At 45.6% G+C, this 22,620-nt stretch overlaps 1 protein-coding gene across 2 annotated transcripts in view; it reads right to left on the reverse strand.

The window, feature by feature from the left end:
* The window catches only part of TRAPPC10 (trafficking protein particle complex subunit 10), an 86,892-nt gene extending 65,540 nt beyond the window's left edge, over positions 1–21,352 (reverse strand). For both annotated transcript variants that reach the window (XM_082840183.1, XM_082840184.1), the window contains exon 1: positions 21,128–21,352. In XM_082840183.1, the coding sequence (XP_082696309.1) occupies positions 21,128–21,194 (67 nt within the window). In that variant the 5' untranslated portion in view covers positions 21,195–21,352. The remainder of the gene's footprint in view (positions 1–21,127) is intronic.
* Between the last annotated feature and the right edge of the window lie 1,268 nt (positions 21,353–22,620).

Here is a 22,620-nt window from a genome sequence, read left to right on the forward strand (position 1 = left end):
AAAGGAGGCAAGAACATACAATGGAGAAAAGACAGCCTCTTCAATAAAGTGGTGCTGGGAAAACAGACAGCTACATGTAAAAGACTGAAATTAGAACACTTCCAAACACCGTACACAAAAATAAACTCAAAATGGATTAAAGACCTAAATGTAAGCCCAGACATTATCAAACTCTTAGAGGAAAACATAGGCAGAACACTCTATGACATAAATCACAGCAAGATCCTTTTGACCCACCTCCTAGAGAAATAGAAATCAAAACAAAACTAAACAAATGGGACCTAATGAAACTTAAAAGCTTTTGCACAGCAAAGGAAACCATAAACGAGACGAAAAGACAACCCTCCGAATGGGAGAAAATATTTGCAAACGAAGCAACTGACAAAGGATTAATCTCCAAAATATACAAGCAGCTCATGCAGCTCAACATCCAAAAATCAAACAACCCAATTCAAAAATGGGCAGAAGACCTAAATAGACATTTCTCCAAAGAATATATACAGATTGCCAACAAACACATGAAAGGATGCTCAGCATCACTAATCATTAGAGAAATGCAAATCAAAACTACAATGAGGTATCACCTCACACTGGTCAGAATGGCCATCATCAAAAAATCTACAAACAATAAATGCTGGAGAGGGTGTGGAGAAAAGGGAACCCTCTTGCACTGTTGGTGGGAATGTAAATTGATACAGCCACTATGGAGAACAGTATGGAGGTTCCTTAAAAAAACTAAAAATAGAACTACCATACGACCCAGCAATCCCACTACTGGGCATATACCCTGAGAAAACCATAATTCAAAAAGTCACGCACCACAATGTTCATTGAAGCTCTAATTTACAATAGCCAAGACATGGAAGCAACCTAAGTGTCCACCAACAGATAAATGGATAAAGAAGATGTGGTACATATATACAATGGAATATTAGCCATAGAAAAGAATGAAAATGAGTTATTTGTAGTGAGGTGGATGGACCTAGAGTCTGTCATACAGAGTGAAGTAAGGCAGAAAGAGAAAAACAAATACCATATGTTAACACATATATATGGAATCTAAAAAAAAAAAAAAAAAAGGTCCTGATGAACCTAGGGGCAGGACAGGAATAAAGATGCAGACGTAGAGAATGGACTTGAGGATACGGGGAGGGGGAAGGGTAAGCTGGGACAAAGTGAGACAGTAGCATTGACATATATACACTACCAAATGTAAAACAGATAGCTAGTGGGAAGCAGCTCAGCTCGGTGCTCTGTGATCACCTAGAGGGGTGGGACAGGGAGGGTGGGAGGGAGACGCAAGAGGGAGAGGATATGGGGGTACACGTATACGTATAGCTGATTCACTTTGTTATACAGCAGGAACTAACACAAGGTTGTAAAGCAATTATACTCGGATAAAGATGTTAAGGGCAAAAAGAAAAGAAAAGAAAAGAAAAACCTATGTACAGAGTAAACAAATGAAGTGCCACTTACACACCCCCTCCCAAGTGTCCCCCACAGGAAATCCTGTTATACGATATAAAACTTATAAAACTTGTCTAAGTGGAGACTATAAAGTAAAAATTTTTCTCATATTCTATCATAAAATAAATCTTTAATCTGTGTCCTAAATTTAATTTTAAAAGATTATAGGTCAATTAGCACATCTGTCAAGGGCAAAGACGTCATCTGACAATAACTGGGGACTTAACAAGTGACCATTCGATCTCAGCACCTATTAGGAGCTAAACCATGTCCCTGTAAAATTCATATGTTGAAATCCTAACCCCCAGTACCTCTGAATGTGCCTGTATTTGCAGATAAGGTCTTGAAAAGATGATTACGTTAGAATGAGGGGTTTAGAATGGGCCCTGATCCAATCTGATTGAAATCCTTATAAGAGAAAATGTGGATACACAGACTCTGGGGTGGGAAAAGACCGCATGAGGACACAGCAAGAAGAAGAAGGCTGGCCACCTCCAAGCCAAGGAGGGAGGCCTCAGAAGCCAACCCTGTCGACACTTTGATCTGGACTTCCAGCCACCAGAACTGTGAGAAAACAAGTTTCTGTTGTTTAAGCCACCTAGTCTGTGGTATTTTGTTATGGCAGCCCTAGCCAACTGATACAGCACCCCTGATTTACATTTGAAGGTCAAATTCTTCTCATCCATTGAAATTCTACATTGATTGAACATGAAGAAAAGCCTCCATGATTTTCTCAGAATATATAGCTATTATTAATGATAATACTCCTAAGTCTTTATATTGAGTATTATGAAAAATAGAGATGTCTTTGAAAATGAGCTGTAGAGAGCCAGAGCTCTAAAAGAGAGGGACAGGAAAGAGCTTAGGTGTAAAACCCCGAAAGAATTAAATCTAGGCTTATGTGATAGGTAATTAAATTAACAGTGTATACTTTGTAGCTCCCCAAAATAGACCAACCACTTAGCAGAAAAGCCATTTGAGTTCTGAGGTCTGAATTGTTACGAGCCACTTTGTTTTGATCCCATGGGCAACAGGGGCATGAGAAAACCCAATAAGGATTCAGTTGTTAAAAAACAGCTACTAGAAGCAAAATTGAGGCTTAAGACTGATGTGTTCAGAGAACCCTGTTCAGAAAATTGCTGTGTTTATTTTTCTTACTCAAGAGGCCTATTAAAAGAGTCAACTCAGACTATTTATTTCAACAACTAAGATTTCTTTCTTTTTTTTTTTGGTGAGAGAGGGGAGACATCAAAATAATTTGTAAAGGTAATTCAAAGCACAATCCCATTAATATTGGGCTGGCCAAAAAGTTCCTTCAGTTTTTAAGTAAAAATAAAAGACATTTTTCATTTTCACCAAGAACTTACTGAACAATATATTCACTGTTTTGTCCCCATTACCTCTGCGATTTTTCAGGCAACTTCATAATTCCATCCTTCCAAAGATTTTATCTTTTTTTTTTTGTGGTACGTGGGCCTCTCACTGTTGTGGCCTCTCCCGTTGCGGAGCACAGGCTCTGGGAGCACAGGCTCAGCGGCCATGGCTCACGGGCCCAGCCGCTCGGCGGCATGTGGGATCTTCCCGGACCGGGGCACAAACCCGCGTCCCCTGCATCCGCAGGCGGACTCTCAACCACTGCGCCACCAGGGAAGCCCCAAAACTTTTTATCTTTTTGAGCAAAGAACTGTTCCAGGTGCCTTTTATAGTCTTCCAGGGAATGGAAATTTTTTCCATTAAGAGAATTTTGTAAAGACCGAAATAAATGGAAATCTGAAGGTGCAATGTCTGGTGAATATGACGGATGAATCAGAACTTCCCAGCCAAGCTGTAACCGTTTTTGCCTGGTCATCAAAGAAACATGTGGTTTTGTGTTATCCTGATGGAAGATTATGTGATTTTCTGTTGACTAATTCTGGACGCTTTTCGTTGGGTGCTGCTTTCAGCTGGTCTAACTGGGAGCAGTACTTGTTGGACTTAATTGTTTGGTTTTCCGGAAGGAGCTCTTAATAGAGGACGCCCTTCCAACCCCACCATATACACAACATCACCTTCTTTGAATGAAGACCGGCCTTTGGTGTGGTTGGTGGTGGTTCATTTCTCCTGTCCCATGATCTCTTCCGTTCCACATTATTGTACAGTGTCTACTTTTCATAGCCCATCACAACTTGTTTTAAAAACGGAACGTTTTCGTTATGTTTCGGTAGAGAATCGCATGCAGAAATATGGTCGAGGATTTTTTTCACCTATGTGGAACCCAAACACCAAAGCGATTCACATAACCAAGCTGGTGCAAATGATTTTCAATGCTTGAGTTGGATATTTTGAGTACGTTGGCTATCTCCTGCACGGTATAACGTTGATTGTTTCTCAATTATTGTTTCGATTTGGTCACTATCAACTTCAACTGGTCTACCCGACCGTGGAGCAGCGTCCAGTGAGAAGTCTCCAGCACGAAACTTCGCAAACCACTTTTGGCATTTCGATCAGTCACGGCACCTTCTCCATACACTGCACAAATCTTTTTTTGTGTTTTCAGTTGCGTCTTTACCTTTCTTGAAATAATCTAGCATAATATGCCGAAAGTGCTGTTTTTCTTCCACCTTCGATATTAAAATGGCTACACAAAAATTCACCAATTTTGGTAAGTTTTTTTTTTAAATGCATGCCGATATGACAGCTGTCAATACAATCTTACCAAATTGTTTCAAATGAAGTTAAAGACAACTAGGCGCTACCAGAGCCATCTTATGGAAAAAAAACGGAACGAACCTTTCAGCCAACCCAATATAAATCTCTCTCTCCCTGTGGGTGTGTGCGCGTCTCGTCACTCACTTGGGGACACGTGGATATGAGGATGGGGCAAGTCAGGGCACCCACAGGCGGCTCCAGGGGCGTCTGCGGACCATCAGCACCGGCGCGTGGCAGCACCCAGGCAGGAGCAATGACTGATGACAGGCAGAGGGGCCACTCAAACGTAAAGGGAAACATCAGGGGACAGTGGCCTTGCTCTGCAGAGGGACGCAGGCACTCCGTCTGGATGGTGCCCAGGCTTGCTGGCACCTGACCCCAGGCTGGGCCTAAGCCCAAAGGCTGAGGAGAGCCCAGCTCAGACGCTCCCCAAGAAAGGGGGGCAGAGCCCCGGGTTTCTGATTATCTGAACCTGTTTTCTTACTTACGCCAGTTGTGATTAGATTTGCTGTTCCATGCAGTCAGATGACTGATGCAGACCTTCGCTATTTCCTGAATTATGACTGCATGCTCTGAGATTTTTAGAAGCATATATTCATGTATTAATCATGTAATTTTAAACTTTCTTTGTTAAAAGCAGATAAGAACTAATTAAACACGGGGCGGGGGGAAGAATTCAGAAAGATGATTTCAGTGACTTAAGCATAAATGGATCATATTTCAACAAACTCAGCTTAATATTTTCTTAAAATTTTTAAAACAGAAGGACAATTATAAAGTAGTTAACTTTTACCAACGTAAAAAGACACTAACACGTGTCCAAAGAAACATAAATAACTACAGATAAAGATGTATCATTCAGATTTTATTTATTTATTTTTGGCCACGCTGTACGGCTTGTGGGGTCTTAGCTCCCCGACCAGGGATTGAACCCGGGCCACAGCAGTGAAAGCGCCGAGTCCTCACCACTGGACCGCCAGGGAATTCCCTCATTTGGATGTCAGATGACCAACACCAAAACAGTAAAAAGCTGGTTATTTTTGAAACAACTCTAATTTTCAAAGAAGTCGATTATAACTAAAAATAGAAACGTGTAGGCTAGACAGTCTTTCAGACCCAAGATGCTATCACTAAGATGAGAGTCTAAGCAAAGCTGAGTAACAGGCCCAGACAGACCCGTGAGGATGCGGCAGACCCACTTCGGCCGGCCGTGGCCAGGGCCAGTCACAAACTGTCAGTCACACATCATCTGTTGCACCCTTCACCATCCTAAAGAGCAATGAAAACTTTCAATCATTTTATGCACAAAACTTTTATTTTAGGGTCCACTAGAACTGCAAATCCACAAAGTTACTTAGTGTCAAAGCATTTTTAAAATTCAGATTTTCAATTCTTAACAGTCAATTGCAACCAGAACAGAATCAGTCTTACGTTGATACTTAAAGAGCAGAGAACTGAGTCCACAGTCCTGCTCTGTGTGAAAATGCCTCCCGCAGATAAACAAGCAGTGAATGCTTCATCCTCCTGAAAATCTACATCCAAACCAAACCGTGCAAAGTGGTTCCATTAGCGGGAGGAGATTACAGAGGGGCTCACAGTCTGCATCTCAGGAATGTGCGATGTCTAAACTAGACTAAAATAAAGGCACATAATCTCTTAATCTAGAAGAAAAATGTATCTATGTTCAAAAAGCCATACATTCGTTGTTGCTAATGTTCCTATAATGTTTATGTAATAATTTTTAAAAGATTTTAGCACTTGGTTATGACATAAGATTGAATTTGGCACTAAACAGTCTGCAGAAAAAGTAGCGTAAGTTACCAAATGCGATTTGAATGCTCCAGAGCTACCAATTATGCCTCGGGGGAAACTGAAAAAAGCCACCTCTCATTTGGGAAAGACACAGGGTTTCCATACTTATAGAATCATTACTTCCAATGCTTCTCTCCCAGACACATGTTACGGGCAGTTGGAAATCTACGTAACTGGCCTACTCCCTGGGGCCTGGGAACATGTTACATTACATGGCGAAGGAGAATTAAGGCTGCAGGTGGATTAAGGCTGCTAGTCAGCTGACCTTAAAGAGATGATCCTGGATTACTGGACAGGCCCATTGTACTCACAAGGGTCCTTAAGTAGGGAAGAGGGAGGCGGAAGAGCCACAACCAAAGAGATGGCATCACGAGAAAGACTGAACTGGTGTCACTGGCTTTGAAGGCGGAAGGGCCCAGACAGCCAAGGACGTGGGCACCTCTAGAAGCCAGAAAAGGCAGGAAACGGATCCTCCCCTGGAGCCTCGGGAAGGATCAGCCCTGCCCACAGCTTGATTTTAACCTAAGGAGACCCACGTCAGCCTTCTGGTCTCCAGAGCTCTGAGAGAATATCTCTATGTTACTTTAAGGCACAAAGTCTACGTAATTTGTTACAGCAGCCGCAAAAAACTGACACAACTATGAAAGGTGTATGACAGACTTAAAAGGGAAAAATAAAAGCATTTGATTTGCGCTGCTGCCCCCCGCCCCCCCCCCAAAAAAAACTATGTAATCTGATCTGATGATCCGGGAGGATGTGCTAAACTATAGAGAGAGAACTAGCTAACAAAAGTTAAAAGAGGGCCCATCTGTTTACCGTGCATTCTCAGACAGCACTCTGCACAGGTGCCCTGAGCCCTCACAGCAGCCCCGGGACCGAGGGCCCCCAGCACCTGCCCACCCAGCTGAGTCAAGCGGCTCCCAAGCACCAGAGCTGGGCCAAGCCACACCGGGCAGCCCGCTCTGAACTCAGCGTTCCTGGCTGCCGCTATGAGGTGCTTCTCTGTTTCCTCATTTTACTGTTTCCCAAGGAATCTGAAGTGGCTGTGTTGACACAGCTTGGCTGAAAACACAGGTTCCAGAAGACCTTCCACCAACAAGAGTGCACCTTTCTGTCACTGGCATCCGACTGTTACCAATACTTAAACATACAAACTGTGACAATCCTAACACAAAAGTATGAAAGGATCAGGGGCTTCCCTGGTGGCGCAGTGCTTGAGAGTCCGCCTGCCGATGCAGGGGACGCGGGTTCGTGCCCCAGTCCGGGAAGATCCCACATGCCGCGGAGCAGCTGGGCCCGTGGGCCATGGCCGCTGAGCCTGCGCGTCCGGAGCCTGTGCTCCGCAACGGGAGAGGGCACAGCAGTGAGAGGCCCGCGTACCAAAAAAAAAAAAACAGCCATTCTTTAAGCACGCTGTTAACAAAATAAAGCTACACTTCACTGTTAGCCAGCAGACTCCTATTTGAAAACAAGAAGTGTTAAGGAGGGCACTGTCTTTAACCCTAAGCACACATGCGCTCACTCTCAGACCGTACGTTCCTTAATTTCTCCTCAACAGCTTCTAGTACAACAGACCTTCAAATGGACAAAAAAAAGTCCAAAGTCACAAACTGGGAAGTCATTGCAGCCTATTCAATAATATGTAAAACGTACTTGCCATAATTTATGTGTAGTGTCAATGTGGTAATAAAATTGAATTAATGCCTCAAATTGGTAGCTCTTTCATGGGGAAAACTATTATCAAACGCGTACTCCTGGAATACGGAAGCCCTCCCCAGGGGTCTTCCTAGAGTATCTGTACATGAAAGGCTTTCACATTTGGGGGTGGGGGCACGAAATGAAGGCTAACAAGATAGAACAAAAAAGACCCAGATGGTATCCAGATTCTGCAAGTATTAATAGAAATTAAGGTTTGGCCTGTGCCCGAAAATGACCAGGCAACTGATGGCCCATTTCTACACATAAACACTGCGCTCCCTTTACTGGAAGGTGGATACTGAGAAGAAAAGCAAATGAACCCTCCCACAGCTCTGAGCCACAGAGGCCAAGTTTAAAGAAAAGTAATTCCTCCAGTCGACATGATGGGAATCGCCTACACTTGGTCGTCAGTTGTCACAGATCCCCTGCGTCAGGCCTTCCAAAATAACGGTGATTTTAAATCACAACTCAGCACACCCTGCCGTGTCATCACTAGCTTTCATGTTAGGCTGCTCCATCCAGCCTTCCCCCGAGCCTGACTGTGACAGACACACCTGCTCCCCTGCCCTACCCTGTGTCCCTCACTCCTGGAACCCAGTCTACGCAACAGTCACCACCCCGCAGGTGTGACCAAAGGGACAAAGTACAATGTGTGAGTGTTAATCAAGTTTCATACTGTGGGAGTTTGCAGAAAAGGAACTACAACCAATACATAGAGACCACTCACAAGATAGAAAGTCCCGAAGTCTGAAAGACAAGTTAACACACATGCCAAGTGTTAAGGAGGTCTGAGTACACACTTCTAAGCAGGGGGACAGCAGTCAGCTTCTCTAGCACTCGGACACCACACTAGACTTAAAACTGAAGAGTTCCAACAGAAAAAGAAAGATCGGATGAATGCATCAAAATACGAGAAGACTGAAGAATCAGCCTTTGAAGGTTTACATATTGTTAAAATGAAGGAAATACAGTAAGACTGTAGCAGTTTGAATCACAGCATTTGCAAGTTCAGGAAGAGGTCTTTTGCTCGCTCCAGGCACGCCCCTGACCTGAGGCTTTGGATAGGAGGGTTCCCAAACCGCTCTCTGCCTGCATTTCCCCTTCACCTCCCTGAGGTCTGTGCAAAGACCACTCTCTTTCTCAATGTGGTCTAACTGCAGTTTTCAAAAGGCGCGCCATTATGAAAGGGGTTTGAAAACATCTAGCAAGACTAAGTGTTTACCACAGTCCCAGCAATCCTTGCAGCGCTCTACCCCGACAGGTACACAGGGAAAATGAGAAGACAGACACACACGCGAGGCTATTCAATGCAAGACTATGTCAAACAGCAAGAGATGAAACCATTCAAATTCCACTGATGGGAGACCGGTGGAATAAACCACGGCACATGGACATGACAGAGTTCTAGGGGACTATAAAAAGCAATGGGAGCGCTTCCCTGGTGGCTCAGTGGTTGAGAGTCCGCCTGCCGATCGATGCAGGGGACACGGGTTCGTGCCCCGGTCTGGGAAGATCCCACATGCCCCAGAGCGGCTGGGCCCTTGAGCCGTGGCCGCTGAGTCTGTGCGTCCGGAGCCTGTGCTCTGCAACGGGAGAGGCCACATCAGTGAGAGGCCCGCGTACCGGAAAAAAAAAAAAAAAAAAAGCAATGGGAAAGATCTCCACATGCTATGTCCACCAGGAAACGCTGAGGGAAAAAAAGCGAAGCGGGAAAAATGTGTGTGTAGTTTGTAATCTCTTACCTAAGAAAGGGAAATACAAATATGTATGAATGTCTCCTATAGAAGGAGACTATTTAGGTAAGGGCAGGGATACGGTAGAGAGGACAGGGGTATACGCTAGATTGTTTTAAATGTATCGTATTGGTAGATTTGCCTTTGGAAGCATGTAAGTATTTTATATAATTATAAAACAAATTAAATTTTTAAAAAGCTTTCCCTAAAAATATCAGGAAAAAATAAAACAAATGAGGTTATTAAATATATGTGCAGTTAGTAGAAATTTGACTATTCATTCCTAGTGGGGTAACATATCCAAATGCCACAAAGAACTACTAAAAAAGTTTTAGGTCTATCTTCACGAGTCACATTGTTGACGGCAGAGTTAAAGTGTTATTCAGAGGCTGTGGAAGGTGGAGTAAGCAGTTCCCTGGAGCTGCAGCGCCAGCATCGTCTGGGTGTTTGTTACAAGTGCTGGTTCCCAGGCCCCACCCCATACCTGCTCAGTCAGAAACTCTGCGGTGGGGCCTTGCCTCAGGTTCCAACGAGCGCTCCACTGGATTCTGATCCAGTCTGAGGACCTCGCTCTAACACTATCATCCCCAAGCATCCCTGAAAACTGGAAGAAAGAAAATATAAAAGAGCAGGAAGAAAGCAAATATAGAGGAAAGAGCGGTTAAATAAAACCCTGAAGTGCTGAATTTGAATTGAAAAGATCAAAGTGAACTCAGGATGTGCTTCCGCCTTTAAATTCCTAGCTCTGCCCCCTGAAAAAGCCCAGCAGCAACTAGAAGCCCAAGCACACAGACTGGGGTCTCCGAATACCATCTCCCACTAGAAGGAATCAGGGCTCCCTGGAGAATGGCTACTCCAGGTCCAGGACAGGAAATGCACAAAATGAGTCTGGAACATTGCCTCATACCAGAGAGCAAGGAAACTAACAAAGATTCCTACACTCACAAGCCCGCTGGCAAAGAGGGAGCCTGCCCATCAGTAAGGATAACAAGTGCGATGGACTGAAACCAACCAAGTGTGTTTAAATCCTTAAGTTCATAATGATACTACAAAAATAAAATAAAAATAAGTAAAAGCTAATTGATCACCAATGAAGAATACTAGTGAACTAACTCATTTTGAGAAGTTATGTAAAGAAGAATCAAGCATTTGGTCTGCCTTTCCTACACAAACTATACCACTGGGTAACCGAAGAACAGAAACAAATGTGTGTGCGTGTGCGTGTGTGTGTGTACAAATACACACTCTTTACAGAAATCTTTCAGATAATAAATGAAGAAATGGTAAAATTAGAATAAATAGCACAGTTTTGCAACCCTTAGGGAATTAATGATGTGAGAATAAATATCTGCTAACATCACAAAAAGAGACACCACCAGACATTATTGCGCCTGCTGACAGAAGAACACACCACCACCTGTGCAAGTCTTGCCAGAAAAATCCAAACTGCATTCTGACCCAGACTCGGGCTCTGACACCCTACAGGAAACAGAGGACAGAGGATGGTTCAAGGACACCACAGGACACAGCTGGCGCAGTCCAGGCAGGGGACCACAAGACACACCCCCTGGGCTCTTCAAGAAGCTGCAAGGAGCAAAAGAGGGATGGGGGGAAATCAAGATTGCAGGAGAGACAAGACATTCATCTAAAAACCTAGTTGGATACTAAATAATTCAAAGAATTTTTAAAAAAAAGACATTTCAGACATGTTGGAAATGTAAACGCTGAGTATTTGATACTAAGGAATTGTTTTATTTAGATGCCATAAAAGTTTTGCAGTTATGTTTTTTAGAAGTCCTTGTCTTTTAGAGATCATACTGTCTTAGCTCAGGCTGCCATGACAGAACACCCCAGATGGAGTGGCTTAAACAACACAATTGTTTTCCTCCGCGTTCTGGAGGCTGGAGTGCAAGGTGCCTGACTGTGTTCCCAGGGAGGGCTCTCCTTCCTGACTTGCAGAGCGCAAGTGCCCCCCAATCTCTCCTCTTCTTATGAGGTCAGTGACCCCACCATAAGGTACCCACCCTCATGACCCAAGCCAACCCTGATGACCTCCCAGAAATACCACCACATTAGGGGCTTGGGCTTCACTATATGAATTTGGGCCGGCACAAATATTCAGTCCGTAACACATACATTTACCGATAAATGTGTGATGCCTGAGATTTGCTTCAAAATAACATAGGATTGGAAGGAATGGGGGGTATAAAGAAGCAAGATTGACATTCATTCAATTGTTGAAGTTGAGCGATAGGTTTGTAAGGTTTCTTCACACAATTCTATTTCTTTTTACATATTTGCAAGTTTTTGTAATAAAAAGTTTGAAATGTTAACACTTCTGCCATTTCTCTTACCCTTTTCTCTTTCTCCTTTTTGGCCTAGCACGTATCACCTATTACATTACACAATTTACTATGTATGTACACTGTCTATCTCCTCTTGCTGGAATGTAAGCTCTAAGAGGGCTGGGGTCTTTGCTCACAGGTGTAACCCAAGCACCTGCAACAGCGCCTGGCACAGAAGAGATGCTGAGTACACCTTCGCTGACAGCAAATCTAGCCCAACCCCCTCATGTTCTACACTAGACAATTCAGGGCCCCCAAAGGACAGGATATCCTACAGCAGATGCAATGACGGTGCTGGCTGTCAAGTTCTCAGAGTATAAATTTAATTTTAGAATGAGTAAGATTACACTAAAATTTTCCAGTACGGCTGCCCTACTCAGTTCTTCGACTGCTGAACTGAAGGAAGAGATATTTTTATCTTACTTAACTCTCTGGCAAAGGCTTTCTCTCAGGGGTAATTTCAGGGACAATCCCCCCTTCCGTGTGGGTGGGCAGCGTCTGACACCCCGACCACTAGGTAAGGTGGTGGGGGCGGAGGAGGCGCCACCTTGCTGCAGGTCCTCGCCGCGCTCCCAGACACTGAGGGGTCCTGGTCAGGCACAGCGAAATTGGCCCTCGGGTCTTCAACCTCAAAATGACCTGACGGCCCTTCCCACTGTGCACCTCAATGCCTAGAAACTTTTGGGCTGACCCAGCCAGACTAGGAGTGCCTACAAACGGTGAGCTACGGATGTAGTAAAAATTGTTACCACAGGTGTTATTGTTAGTTCCAAGGCTCTACCTAAAATTTCAGCTCTGAAACTTATGCAGCACCTTCCAAACACTAAACAGATCTGTTAAAAATAAGAAAACTTCCAAACATATCCCACTCCATGGTGAAACCAACCTCTAAGGCTACTGTCAGTTTCTTCATAATTTCTCTGCTCACTTTTTAAAAAATTTTGCAAACAAAGGCCTAAAATAATATTGAGGAATGAAACATCACGTAACACTTGTGCAGGAATACAAAAGCATTTATTTCCCTAGGGGAAAAAAGAGGGAAAGAGAGATTGCAGAAAACGTTCATCTTTTCCTAAGAGATCATCCCACCTTGTATCAACATCTCAAGCCCAAAATTCCAGATGCCAGGGAACTGCTCCTTGGTCAGGAGCACAATGAGGACAAGCCTCCAAGGACAGAAGAAGTGATATAAAACCAAAGACACACGATGGATGCCAGCCGACGTGCACCTGAATGCCAATGCAGACACTGTAATGAAGGAGCTGAACAGGGCGCCCAAAAGATCTGTCCACGTCTTGACACCCCAGAACCTGAGAATGAACCTTATTTGGAAAAGGGGTCTTTACAGATGTGATTAAGCTCAGGCTCTCAAATAAGATCACTTCAGATCATATATGGATGGGACCTAAGTCCAATGACAAGAGGTCACTTGTCAGGTCAGACAAGAGACAGAAGGGAAAACCCAGGGAGAGAGAAAGCCGTGTGAAGACAAGGAAGAGACTGGAGTGATGTGGCTACAAGCCAAGGAATGCCAAGGATTTCTGGGAGCTGGAAAGAGGCAAGAAAGGATTCCCACCCCACCCACCCCCCAAAAGCCTTGGGAGGGAGTACAGCCTTGCTGATACTCTGATTTTCAACTTCTGGTCTCCAGAACGGTGAGAGAATAAATTTCTGTTGTTTCAAGCCATCCAGTTTCTGGTAATTTGTTACAGCAGCCCTAGAAAACTAATACATACGGTATAAAATACAAAAATAGAATGTACATCTTTCCTAGTGCTATACCAATTCATCTTTTAGGTATGTTTTTGGCCACACTTCTCATATGTCAAAGTAAACCCAGATGAACAGGCAATTCAGAAGAGGTCCAAGCACGAGTAAACACATAAAAAGAACCTCACTAATTTTCAGGTATATAACACCAAAACAACTCTGATGGCCTTGGGCTGGGCAAAGAGTTCTTAGGTATGATATTGAAAGTACAATCCATAGGAAAAAAAAAATTGGTAACTGGATTTCATCGAAATTTAAAATGTTTGTACTTCAAAATACATTAACTGAAAGACAACCAAAGATCAGGACCAAACATTTGCAAATCATCTATCTGATAAAGGACATATAGCAAGAAAATACAGTGAAACCTTACAACTCATGCAAATGTACAGAGCAGCATTACTCATGACAAAAAGTTGGAAACGATCCAAATGTCCATCAACTGGCGAATGGATAAACCAGACGTGGTCCATCCACACAGTGGAATACTAGTCAGCAATAAAAAAGGAGCAAATTATAGTTGGTGCAACACGGATGAACCTCAGAAACTGCAGAGTGAAAGAAGCGGACAGAAGAGAGCATATTACGTGATTCACTTCTTTGAAATGTCTATAAAACGCAAATTTATAGGGACAGAAAGCAAATTAGTGGCTGCCTAGGCCTGGGGATAGGAGCAGAGATTGACTGCTAACAAGTTCTTGAGGTGATGGAAATGTTCTAGAACTGAATTACGGTGATAGCTGCACCACTCTGAATATTTACGAACAGTCAGAGGACTATACATGTACAATGGATATTAATTTTATAGTATGTAGATTAGAGCTCTTAATAAAGCTGTTCAGAAAAAGTCATCCATCAGATTGGCAAAGATTAAAAAGATGACTCCCATCCAGTGGGGCAGAGTATATCTCAGAGGACAGCTTTTTCACAGGGTGATTCAGGGGCAGGTTTCAAAATGTAAACTGCTCCCCCCTTCTGACCCAGCAATTACACTTCTAGATTCCATTCTTTATAATGAAAATGTATTCCTGCTTTTATTTATACACATTTAAGGTTAAAGTTTCTTTTCGAAGAGTTACAGCTATATCTTCTTTCAAGGCTTCATCCAAATGTCAGGTTGACAGTCCCTCAATCGTAAATGTTCCACAGCAGAAGCTGAATCATCGACCTGAGAATGCTTTGTTTTGGTCATAGCTAAATTTTTGACTTATAGTAAAGAAAGCATATCTGAACACAACTCCGAAGGACCATGTCAAAGATTATGGTCCCTACCATACCACCGAGCTTTGCTTTTACTGGATTAACATGTATTTCCTCAATTCAAAAACTCCAAACAGAGAATGTCCCAGTATCAAAAAGAAAAAAAAAAAAACAACTAAGTGCATAGCAGTTTACCTAAAAACAAGTCTGAGTAATCAGGATTCAAATTCTAACAAAATGATCTTGATGAAATAAAATAACTTTACACCATCAAAAGCGCCTACCTTATGGAAGCATTCAATGACATATAACACAGTCTTCCCTTTACAGTAGTGTTTACTCATTTATTGATTTGATTTCTTCAACAAATATGTACTGAGCACCAACTACGTGCTCAGCACCGTCCAGGTGCCAGAAACACAGCAGTGATCATAACAGATACAGTTCCCGCAATTCTGAACCTCACATTCCAGTGTGCGGGCAGCCTGGGTTAGGGGTGAAGAGAAACAATCAACCATGAAAAAACAAATGTTCTATCATGCAGGTGCTGAGCCAATAAGACTGAATAAAGTCGACGCGATGCCAAACCCTAACCAGGCCTGGGAAGTGGCACATGAGCAGCCCAGGGAGCAGGAGGGAAGCACCCAGCAGGTCAGGAAAGCAATGAGGGCACCACGGGAACAGGGGCTGTAGGAACCAAGTGGTTAAAGGCACAGCCAGGAGGCCAGTGTTGGGGCCAGGGGGCGGTAGGCCGCAGAGGGTCTCAGAGCCCATGGGAAGGTCTGGGAATATTACACTGAGAAGGTGGGTGGCCCCTGGAGGGTCCTGAGCAGAGGAATTACATGCTGTACTTCTTTCTTAGAGAGACTGCCTTCAACCCCAGAGAGAACGAGCTTCAAGGGCCAGGCTGGAAATGGCGTGGCCAGCTGGGAGGCTGCTGGGGTCCCAGGGAGAGATGAAGGGGGCTGGGGTTTGGGGGAGCAGCAGTGAAGGTGGGGAAAAGGGGCTGAATTCTAGATCAATTCAAAGACAGAATGCTATTTGCTGGTAGACTGAATGTTGGTTGTGACAGAAAAAAAGAAGTTGGGAATGACTACAAGGTCATCAATTCTAAATTTAAAAACCAAATATTCTCTAAGTGCAAAATACTGTGAATACATTTAAAATTCATGTTAAGAGCAGTTCCAAAGGAACGATTTGACTGAAGGCAGGGGCAGAAGGGAGGAAAGGACAGAAGGAAAGGTGATATAAAGGGAGGAGAGAAAGCCCAGGAGGCTGTGGGCAAACGCCAGCAGGGAGACTGTGAGAGAGAGGGGTGATCAGGAGAATCTGAGGCTGCACAGTCCCCCTCCCGTGGTCTGTCATCTAGATCCGAAGCCCCCAGGCCAGAGCAGAGGGCCCCGAGATCAACAGGGAGCCCCTGGGAGACCACGCACCAAGTTGTGCAAAAGAGACTCCACTCCGTACTGGCAAAAAAGTTTTTTTAGACAAAAAATTCTTCAGTAAGTCACTGGCCTTTTCAATAAAAGGTAACCAAGGTGGCCTTTCCTACCTCCTGTTGTGTGGACCAACCACCATGCTGTCAGTTCCTTTCTAGGGAAAGACCGGCTCATGTGTTATGTCTGCCATGCTTGATTACTTCAGAGATTCATCAGTGCTTAAATAAAAAGAAAAATCAGACCCCTGAGTCTCATTGCATAAACCAAACTTTACTAGAAACTCTTCAGAAACACACCTTGTAAATCAGGCACACGAGCTGACGTTCAAGTGGAAAAGGAAGCTTTTCACTTCTGAATTATTGGTTCAATTGAATCCACCCTAGAGTTGGGCTAACATACTAGTAACATGGGTTCCCAAATGCGTGCCCAGGTGCTCAGGGTACCGCAGCAAACCCAGAGAGGGCCCAAGGGGTGTTCCAAATTTTTGAGGGGAAACAGCAATACTGAAGATGTCCCAGGCCCCAGCTGAGTTCATCAGTTTCAATACTACCTCGTGCTACAGTTCTTTCAATGCCATCATTCTCATCACAAAACAGGGTAACTGCTGTAATAAAAGGCCAAGAATCACCCCCTCCACAGTCAAATAAACAAAGCAGCGGCGTCCAACCGGATTCCCAGGCTAGAGAAGCTGCGCAGCGCCCAACAGGTGTGGCCGTCCCTAGTATGTTATTGTGGTTATATCTAAGAATGAAACAAAAATTTTCCTCCAATTTATGTGTATTTTTTTTCAAATAACTACTGTTAGGACATAATACTCAATAAAATTATTTGAACCTAACTACTTAATAAATGGAATTATTAAATATTCTTTTCAGCCTAGAGGTGCCATGAAAAAATTACTGAAGACACTAAGACCACCGTGAACAGAGAAAACTGAGAAGTCTCTCCTGAGTAGCTGACATTCTTTCTGCACACCCATCACTCTTCCGAGTGCTTTACACATACCCATTCAATCCCCACGTCAACCCTCTGAGACTGGTACCATCCCTGTCCCTATTTCACAGACGAGGAAGTAGTCACACAGTAAGTCCTGCCTGTTTCTAACCACGCACAGGTAGAAGCGATTTCTTCTTCTTCTTCTTCTTCTTCTTTTAAATATTTATTTATTTATTTTTATTTTTGGCTGTGTTGGGTCTTCGTTGCTACACGCGGGCTTTCTCTAGTTGCAGCGAACGGGGGCTACTCTTCGTTGCAGTGCACGGGCTTCTCACTGTGCTGGCTTCTCTTGTTGCGGAGCATGGGCTCTAAGCATGTGGGCTCAGTAGTTGTGGCTCCTGGACTCTAGAGCACAGGCTCAGTAGTTGTGGCGCACGGACTTAGTTGCTCTGCACCACGCGGGATCTTCCCAGACCAGAGATCGAACCTGTGTCCCCTGAACTGGCAGACGGATTCTTAACCACTGGACCACGAGGGAAGTCTGAAGTGATTTCTAAACCAAAGGAAGTACAGATACTAATGCCTTAGTCCCTGCCCTCCAAATACACCCCATGGAGCTGCGGTTTCCTAAGGAGAAATGTTTCTGCCGCTTCTCAACAGCTGGTTCCCTACTGGCTTAAGGATTCAATATGGACCAAGACCTGCATTTATGTGTATCAGTTTAAAAAGAGGGCATTTTAAGTTACTTTTCTGGCAATGAAATTGAGAGTGGTTAAATCACAAGCACCATACTTTCACGCTTGATAGAAAATTGCAATGTACAAATTTAAAAACTTTAACCTACAGGGGGGAAAACCCAAAATCCAACCAGGTAACAAGCATTACGGATCTGCTCAGTTTTGTTGCCTTTTCCCCCCTTTGAAAATTCATGATGTCAGATCTGGAACCCTAAATATAGAGACTGAGAAAAATTAAAGCAGCACCATCCGATGTGACTGGGTGAGAACAGATCATTCGAATGAACACTGTTGTTTTTCAGATACTACCCAATTCCACGTCGATAGTTATGTGCTATCTTAGGTAGGATGCCAACAGCCAATAAAGAAAAGCCACAAATCAGTGGAATTATAATAGCTTTGTCTGCTAAATGAGATAGCTGGGAAAGGAACATCTCTTTCCTAACATACCCTTGGGTCAGAAACCTCGGTCTTTATTCCAAAGCAGAGAACTGATCCAGTGGTTGAAAATAAAAAAATCTACGCTCTAACTCAAATTTAGATCAAGTGGATCTGACGGATTTGTTTGTTTCACTGTGTATCTTTCATGATTAGTCAGTTATACTACAGGTATTCACATTGCTATGACCAGGTGATTCATCGCCCAATGTCATCACACCACTAGTACCGCAGACTGCGTGGTGGACACCCCTGTGCATTTCAGACACATCCTCCAGTATTCAGAAGCTTCACCAGGCCTGGAGTCTAAGCAGATCCTCCACAGAGGTAGTCACCCTGCACCAGAGGCAGTCAGGCAGCAGCTTCGGGAAATTTTAATTACGGACTAAAGGCCATTAAAACTCTGAGGTATCTTCAGAATATTATTAAAATAATTTAGCAAGGTTTTCAAGGAATGATGTATTCTGTTTACCCCTAACCTCTGGGGACTTTCCACTCTTCTCACGGCCACAAATGAACAGTTCCTAAATTTACCTGAACTGGTAACATTCTACATTCTTCTCAGAAAGGCTGATGCACAATTCGCTTTCACTCAAAGTAAAACATTCTAAATCCTATGAAAAAAATTGAAAACGAGCACAAACTCTGCTCTCATTTTACAACGAACAAACACAGACCTCCTCAGGGTGCAATGGCTGGGAAAGTATTAAACAGACTTTTGAAAACTAAAATGCTGCATACTAAAGGAGCTATGTACACAACAGCAAAGCCTCCAGATGGATTTTTTTAAAGCAATTTTCCTACTACCTTTGCCTACATTGCTTACACTAGCGGCTCCCTTCAACACATGTGCAGCTGAAAGAATGGAACAAAATAAAGAAAGTATAACGTGAAACCAGGACAGCAAGTGCTTTACCGCAGCTTCAGTCCCAGACACACCAAAATGAAGTCAGCCTTCCTAAAACTTAAAAAGTCTTTAACTTTTAAAGGGATCTTTTTAAATTTTTAAGGTAACTTTCTCTGAAAGTTTACTGAAGCCACTTTCTTTTCTGAGACTCCAATGAATGAATGATTGTGCCTTTTAAAACAGAGATACCATCAGTACAGACAACAGTTTTAAACACCGGAAAAACCTCCCCCAACATAGCTTTTACAATAAATCTGTAGGAAAGGAAACTATCCTTTAGCTGTCTGTCCTGCATGCGCGTATGAAACTAAACACTAGACCCCCATCTCAAACACTACTAGGGTAACGATTTACCTGTTTAGTCAAGGCTGAACCCAACCCAAGGCTGAACTTTCTCTTCAGATATGTATTTACATAACGCCCATAGAAACACTGCTATGACATGTAAGCTAAGGGGTATGTATGAGATATAATTAGACTTGTTAATGTTTCTACAGGCAATACTGATCCAGCACTCACAGTGTGCAGGGCACATGGGGAGGAGTCTCCAGCGTCTGGAAGACACTGAAACCTAACAGGAAGACCACTCCGAGCCTGGCTCCTCTTCCCTGAGGGTACAGAAGGCACCTGGGGCAGGGCCCCAGATCAGCTCTACACACACCTGTTCCCTCGACTAAAGTGCAGTCTTGAGCAAGACCTGCAGCTGTCCTGGTGAAAAGAGAAAACAGCTTCGAACTGTGCAAGTGTCCAAATTTAGATGTGACACCGTCCCTTTCCCTGAGAAAGTGTATCAGCTAAAGATAAAGCAACAGACTTCAACTTTAAATATACAATTTCTCAGGGATCTGACAAGAGAAAGCATACGAGGGGAGTAAGAGAGAGAGAGAGACAAGAGAAGGCTCATGACCTACAGAACCATCTACTAGGGGCTAAGTGCCTGCCTGGATGTTGCTGTAGAAAGAGTGCTTCCTTTCAAAGTGTGGAACACCATCTGAAAAAATTAACTGAGGATAAGAACACTGTCAGAGGTCAAAAATCCTAATAGTCTGAAACACCTGTCTGCAAGTCATCAAAATGTCAGCCAACGTTTCAACACTTTCCGTAAGCTCAGTGTTTCTGAAAGTATTTAATTCCGAAGTTATGGTTGTAAAAGTTAGAGGAAATTTTTCTGTAACAGGAAAACAATTCCTTTGTGGATGAGTAAATGTGGCGCCAAAAAAAAAAAACCCCGACACTCAAAACGAAGAGGCACCAGTCCAGTGGTCCAGGGCGTGGATGAGCTCATCGAACCTTTGCAGCCTCATCTGTGAAATGGGTTTCTGCTCTGTGCCAGCGTCTCGGAAGTGCCTGAGCGGCCTGCGGGGAAGGGCCCTGGTTCGCGGTCCCGGCCCGGCAGAGCCGCTGTGCCCAGGCAAGTGCAGCTGGGCACGGCCGACGGGGCTCCTGAGTCTTCCACTGCTTAGCACGTTACTGAGTACAAACCCCCGTCTCCTAACAAACACGACAACCGCACGCAAACTTCGTCCACGCTCGCAGAGCCGGGAGACCCTCTGCGGGACCGGAGGAAACAGCGCGCCTGGAGGAGACCGTCCCCGCCGGGAAGGACCGGCCCGAGCGGGGCAAGCTGCCGAGCCTGCAGCCGGACGGGGCGCACAGCGGCGCCCCCTCGGGGCGCGCCCCAGGCGCTGTCCAACTGCAGCCGGACAACCAGAAGAGCGTCCCTGAGGAGGTCAGAGGTCGCCTCCAGAAGAGAGAGATACGAGGTCGGCCCCGGGGAGGTCGGAGGTCGCCCGCGGGGTCAGGGCCCCGCCGCAGCCGCCGCCCCGGCCACACCTCCATTCCAGGAAGCGGCCAGGCCGGGAGCGCGGGAGCCGGGCCGCGGGGGCCGAGGGGCCGGCGACCTGGGCCGGGCTGCACGCCGCGGCTGCCGCCCCCTCCCGCGCCGCCGGGCACTCACAGGTGACGATGGGTTTGTTCTCCATGGTGTAGATCACCGGCGGCACCGGCTCCTCAGGGGCGTCCATGGGCGTCCGGCGTCACCGGCCCGGCCTCCTGCGCCCCATGGGCAGCCCGAGGCCGCGCCGGGCCAGCCCGAGCCTAAGCGGCGCCGCAACCGCGACAACGACGCCCGCCCGGCCGCTCGAGGTAGCTCCCTAGCCGGCCGCCCGCCGTCGCCGGCCGCCCGCCGTCGCCGCCCGCCGGCCGCACCCGCTTCCGGTGCCGGCGCGCGGTGGTACCGCTTCCGGGGCGCGCGCCTTAAAGGGGAGGCCTTTCCGCCGAGCGGACTCGGTCCTCCGACGGAAAGGCGACCCAGGCTGCGCGAGTGTCGGCGGAGGTATCCTTCGCGTCTCGGGGCCGGAATCCGCGCGGGCCGGACGTGGGCCTATGTGGGTCCCGCGTGGGTCCCTTACCGTAGGGACTGGACGGCCGGGAACCGCCCCCCAGGCCGGCGCCCTCGGACGGACAGGGCTGGCGTGGGGAGGGCAGCAGGGACTCGCAGCGGGGCGCCCACAAGCATCGCCCGCAGGAGTGCCCGACGTCGAGGACGGCCCCGGGGGTCGCTGACCCGGAGCCCGTGGAACCACCCGGGGGTCGCTGACAGCCGCGTGCGGACACGGGAACCACCCAGGGGTCTCAGACATCCGGACAGGGGGACCACCTGGGGGTCGCTGACACCGACACATGGACCCCGGGAGTCACCGACATCAACAAGTGGACACGAGCGTGTCCGTTTCTCACCTGTGTGGGTTGCCGCCGGTAGCCTAGCATTGTTATAGCATTGTTATTTCTACCAGAGGCCTGATGCCTTGGGGGAATCATTAGGACACCAGGTTAATTCCCACCACTGAGCGAATGGCAGTTACCCCTTGCAACACTCTTGGTTTTGTGTTTGCCGTTACATTGGTTTTATGAAGTAATATTGCTGCCATGAAGTAGAAAAAGATTATATACCTTCTCAATACAACCTAGACTCTCCGGCACCACTGTCCTCCTCAAGGCGCACCTGGGAGGCCGACCCCCACAAACTCTGCCCCGCGGTTGGAAGCAACCACCTTTCTCTGCACTGACACAACACTAGTTTCCTGTCTCCGTGACGCTGTAAAATTCTTGAACTAGGGGCTGCCTTTTACTCGTGTCCCCACCCCCAATACCCAGCCACACAGGGCCTTCCACGGAGTAGGCACCTTCTGGGAATGCCACAAAATAAAACCTTACTTTAACTGCATGTACATTTCTTACGCAAGGAAAGTAGGTTTGGGGAAACTTTTGCAAATGAAATAAGGTAAATGTATGTGAAACAGTTCGAGTGTGAACACAGCTGCTAAATGCGTGTGCATGGTGCGGCGCTGTGCTTTGAGGCTGGGTGAGCAGGCAGGGGTCAGGGTCTAGGACAGCTGGAGCCTGTGAGGCAGGGCAGCAGAGCAGGAGGTACGGATGAGAGCCAGAAGT

This window comes from Leucopleurus acutus (genome assembly GCF_964270905.1).
Source record: "Leucopleurus acutus genome assembly, chromosome: 5".
Taxonomy (NCBI): Eukaryota; Metazoa; Chordata; class Mammalia; order Artiodactyla; family Delphinidae; genus Leucopleurus; species Leucopleurus acutus.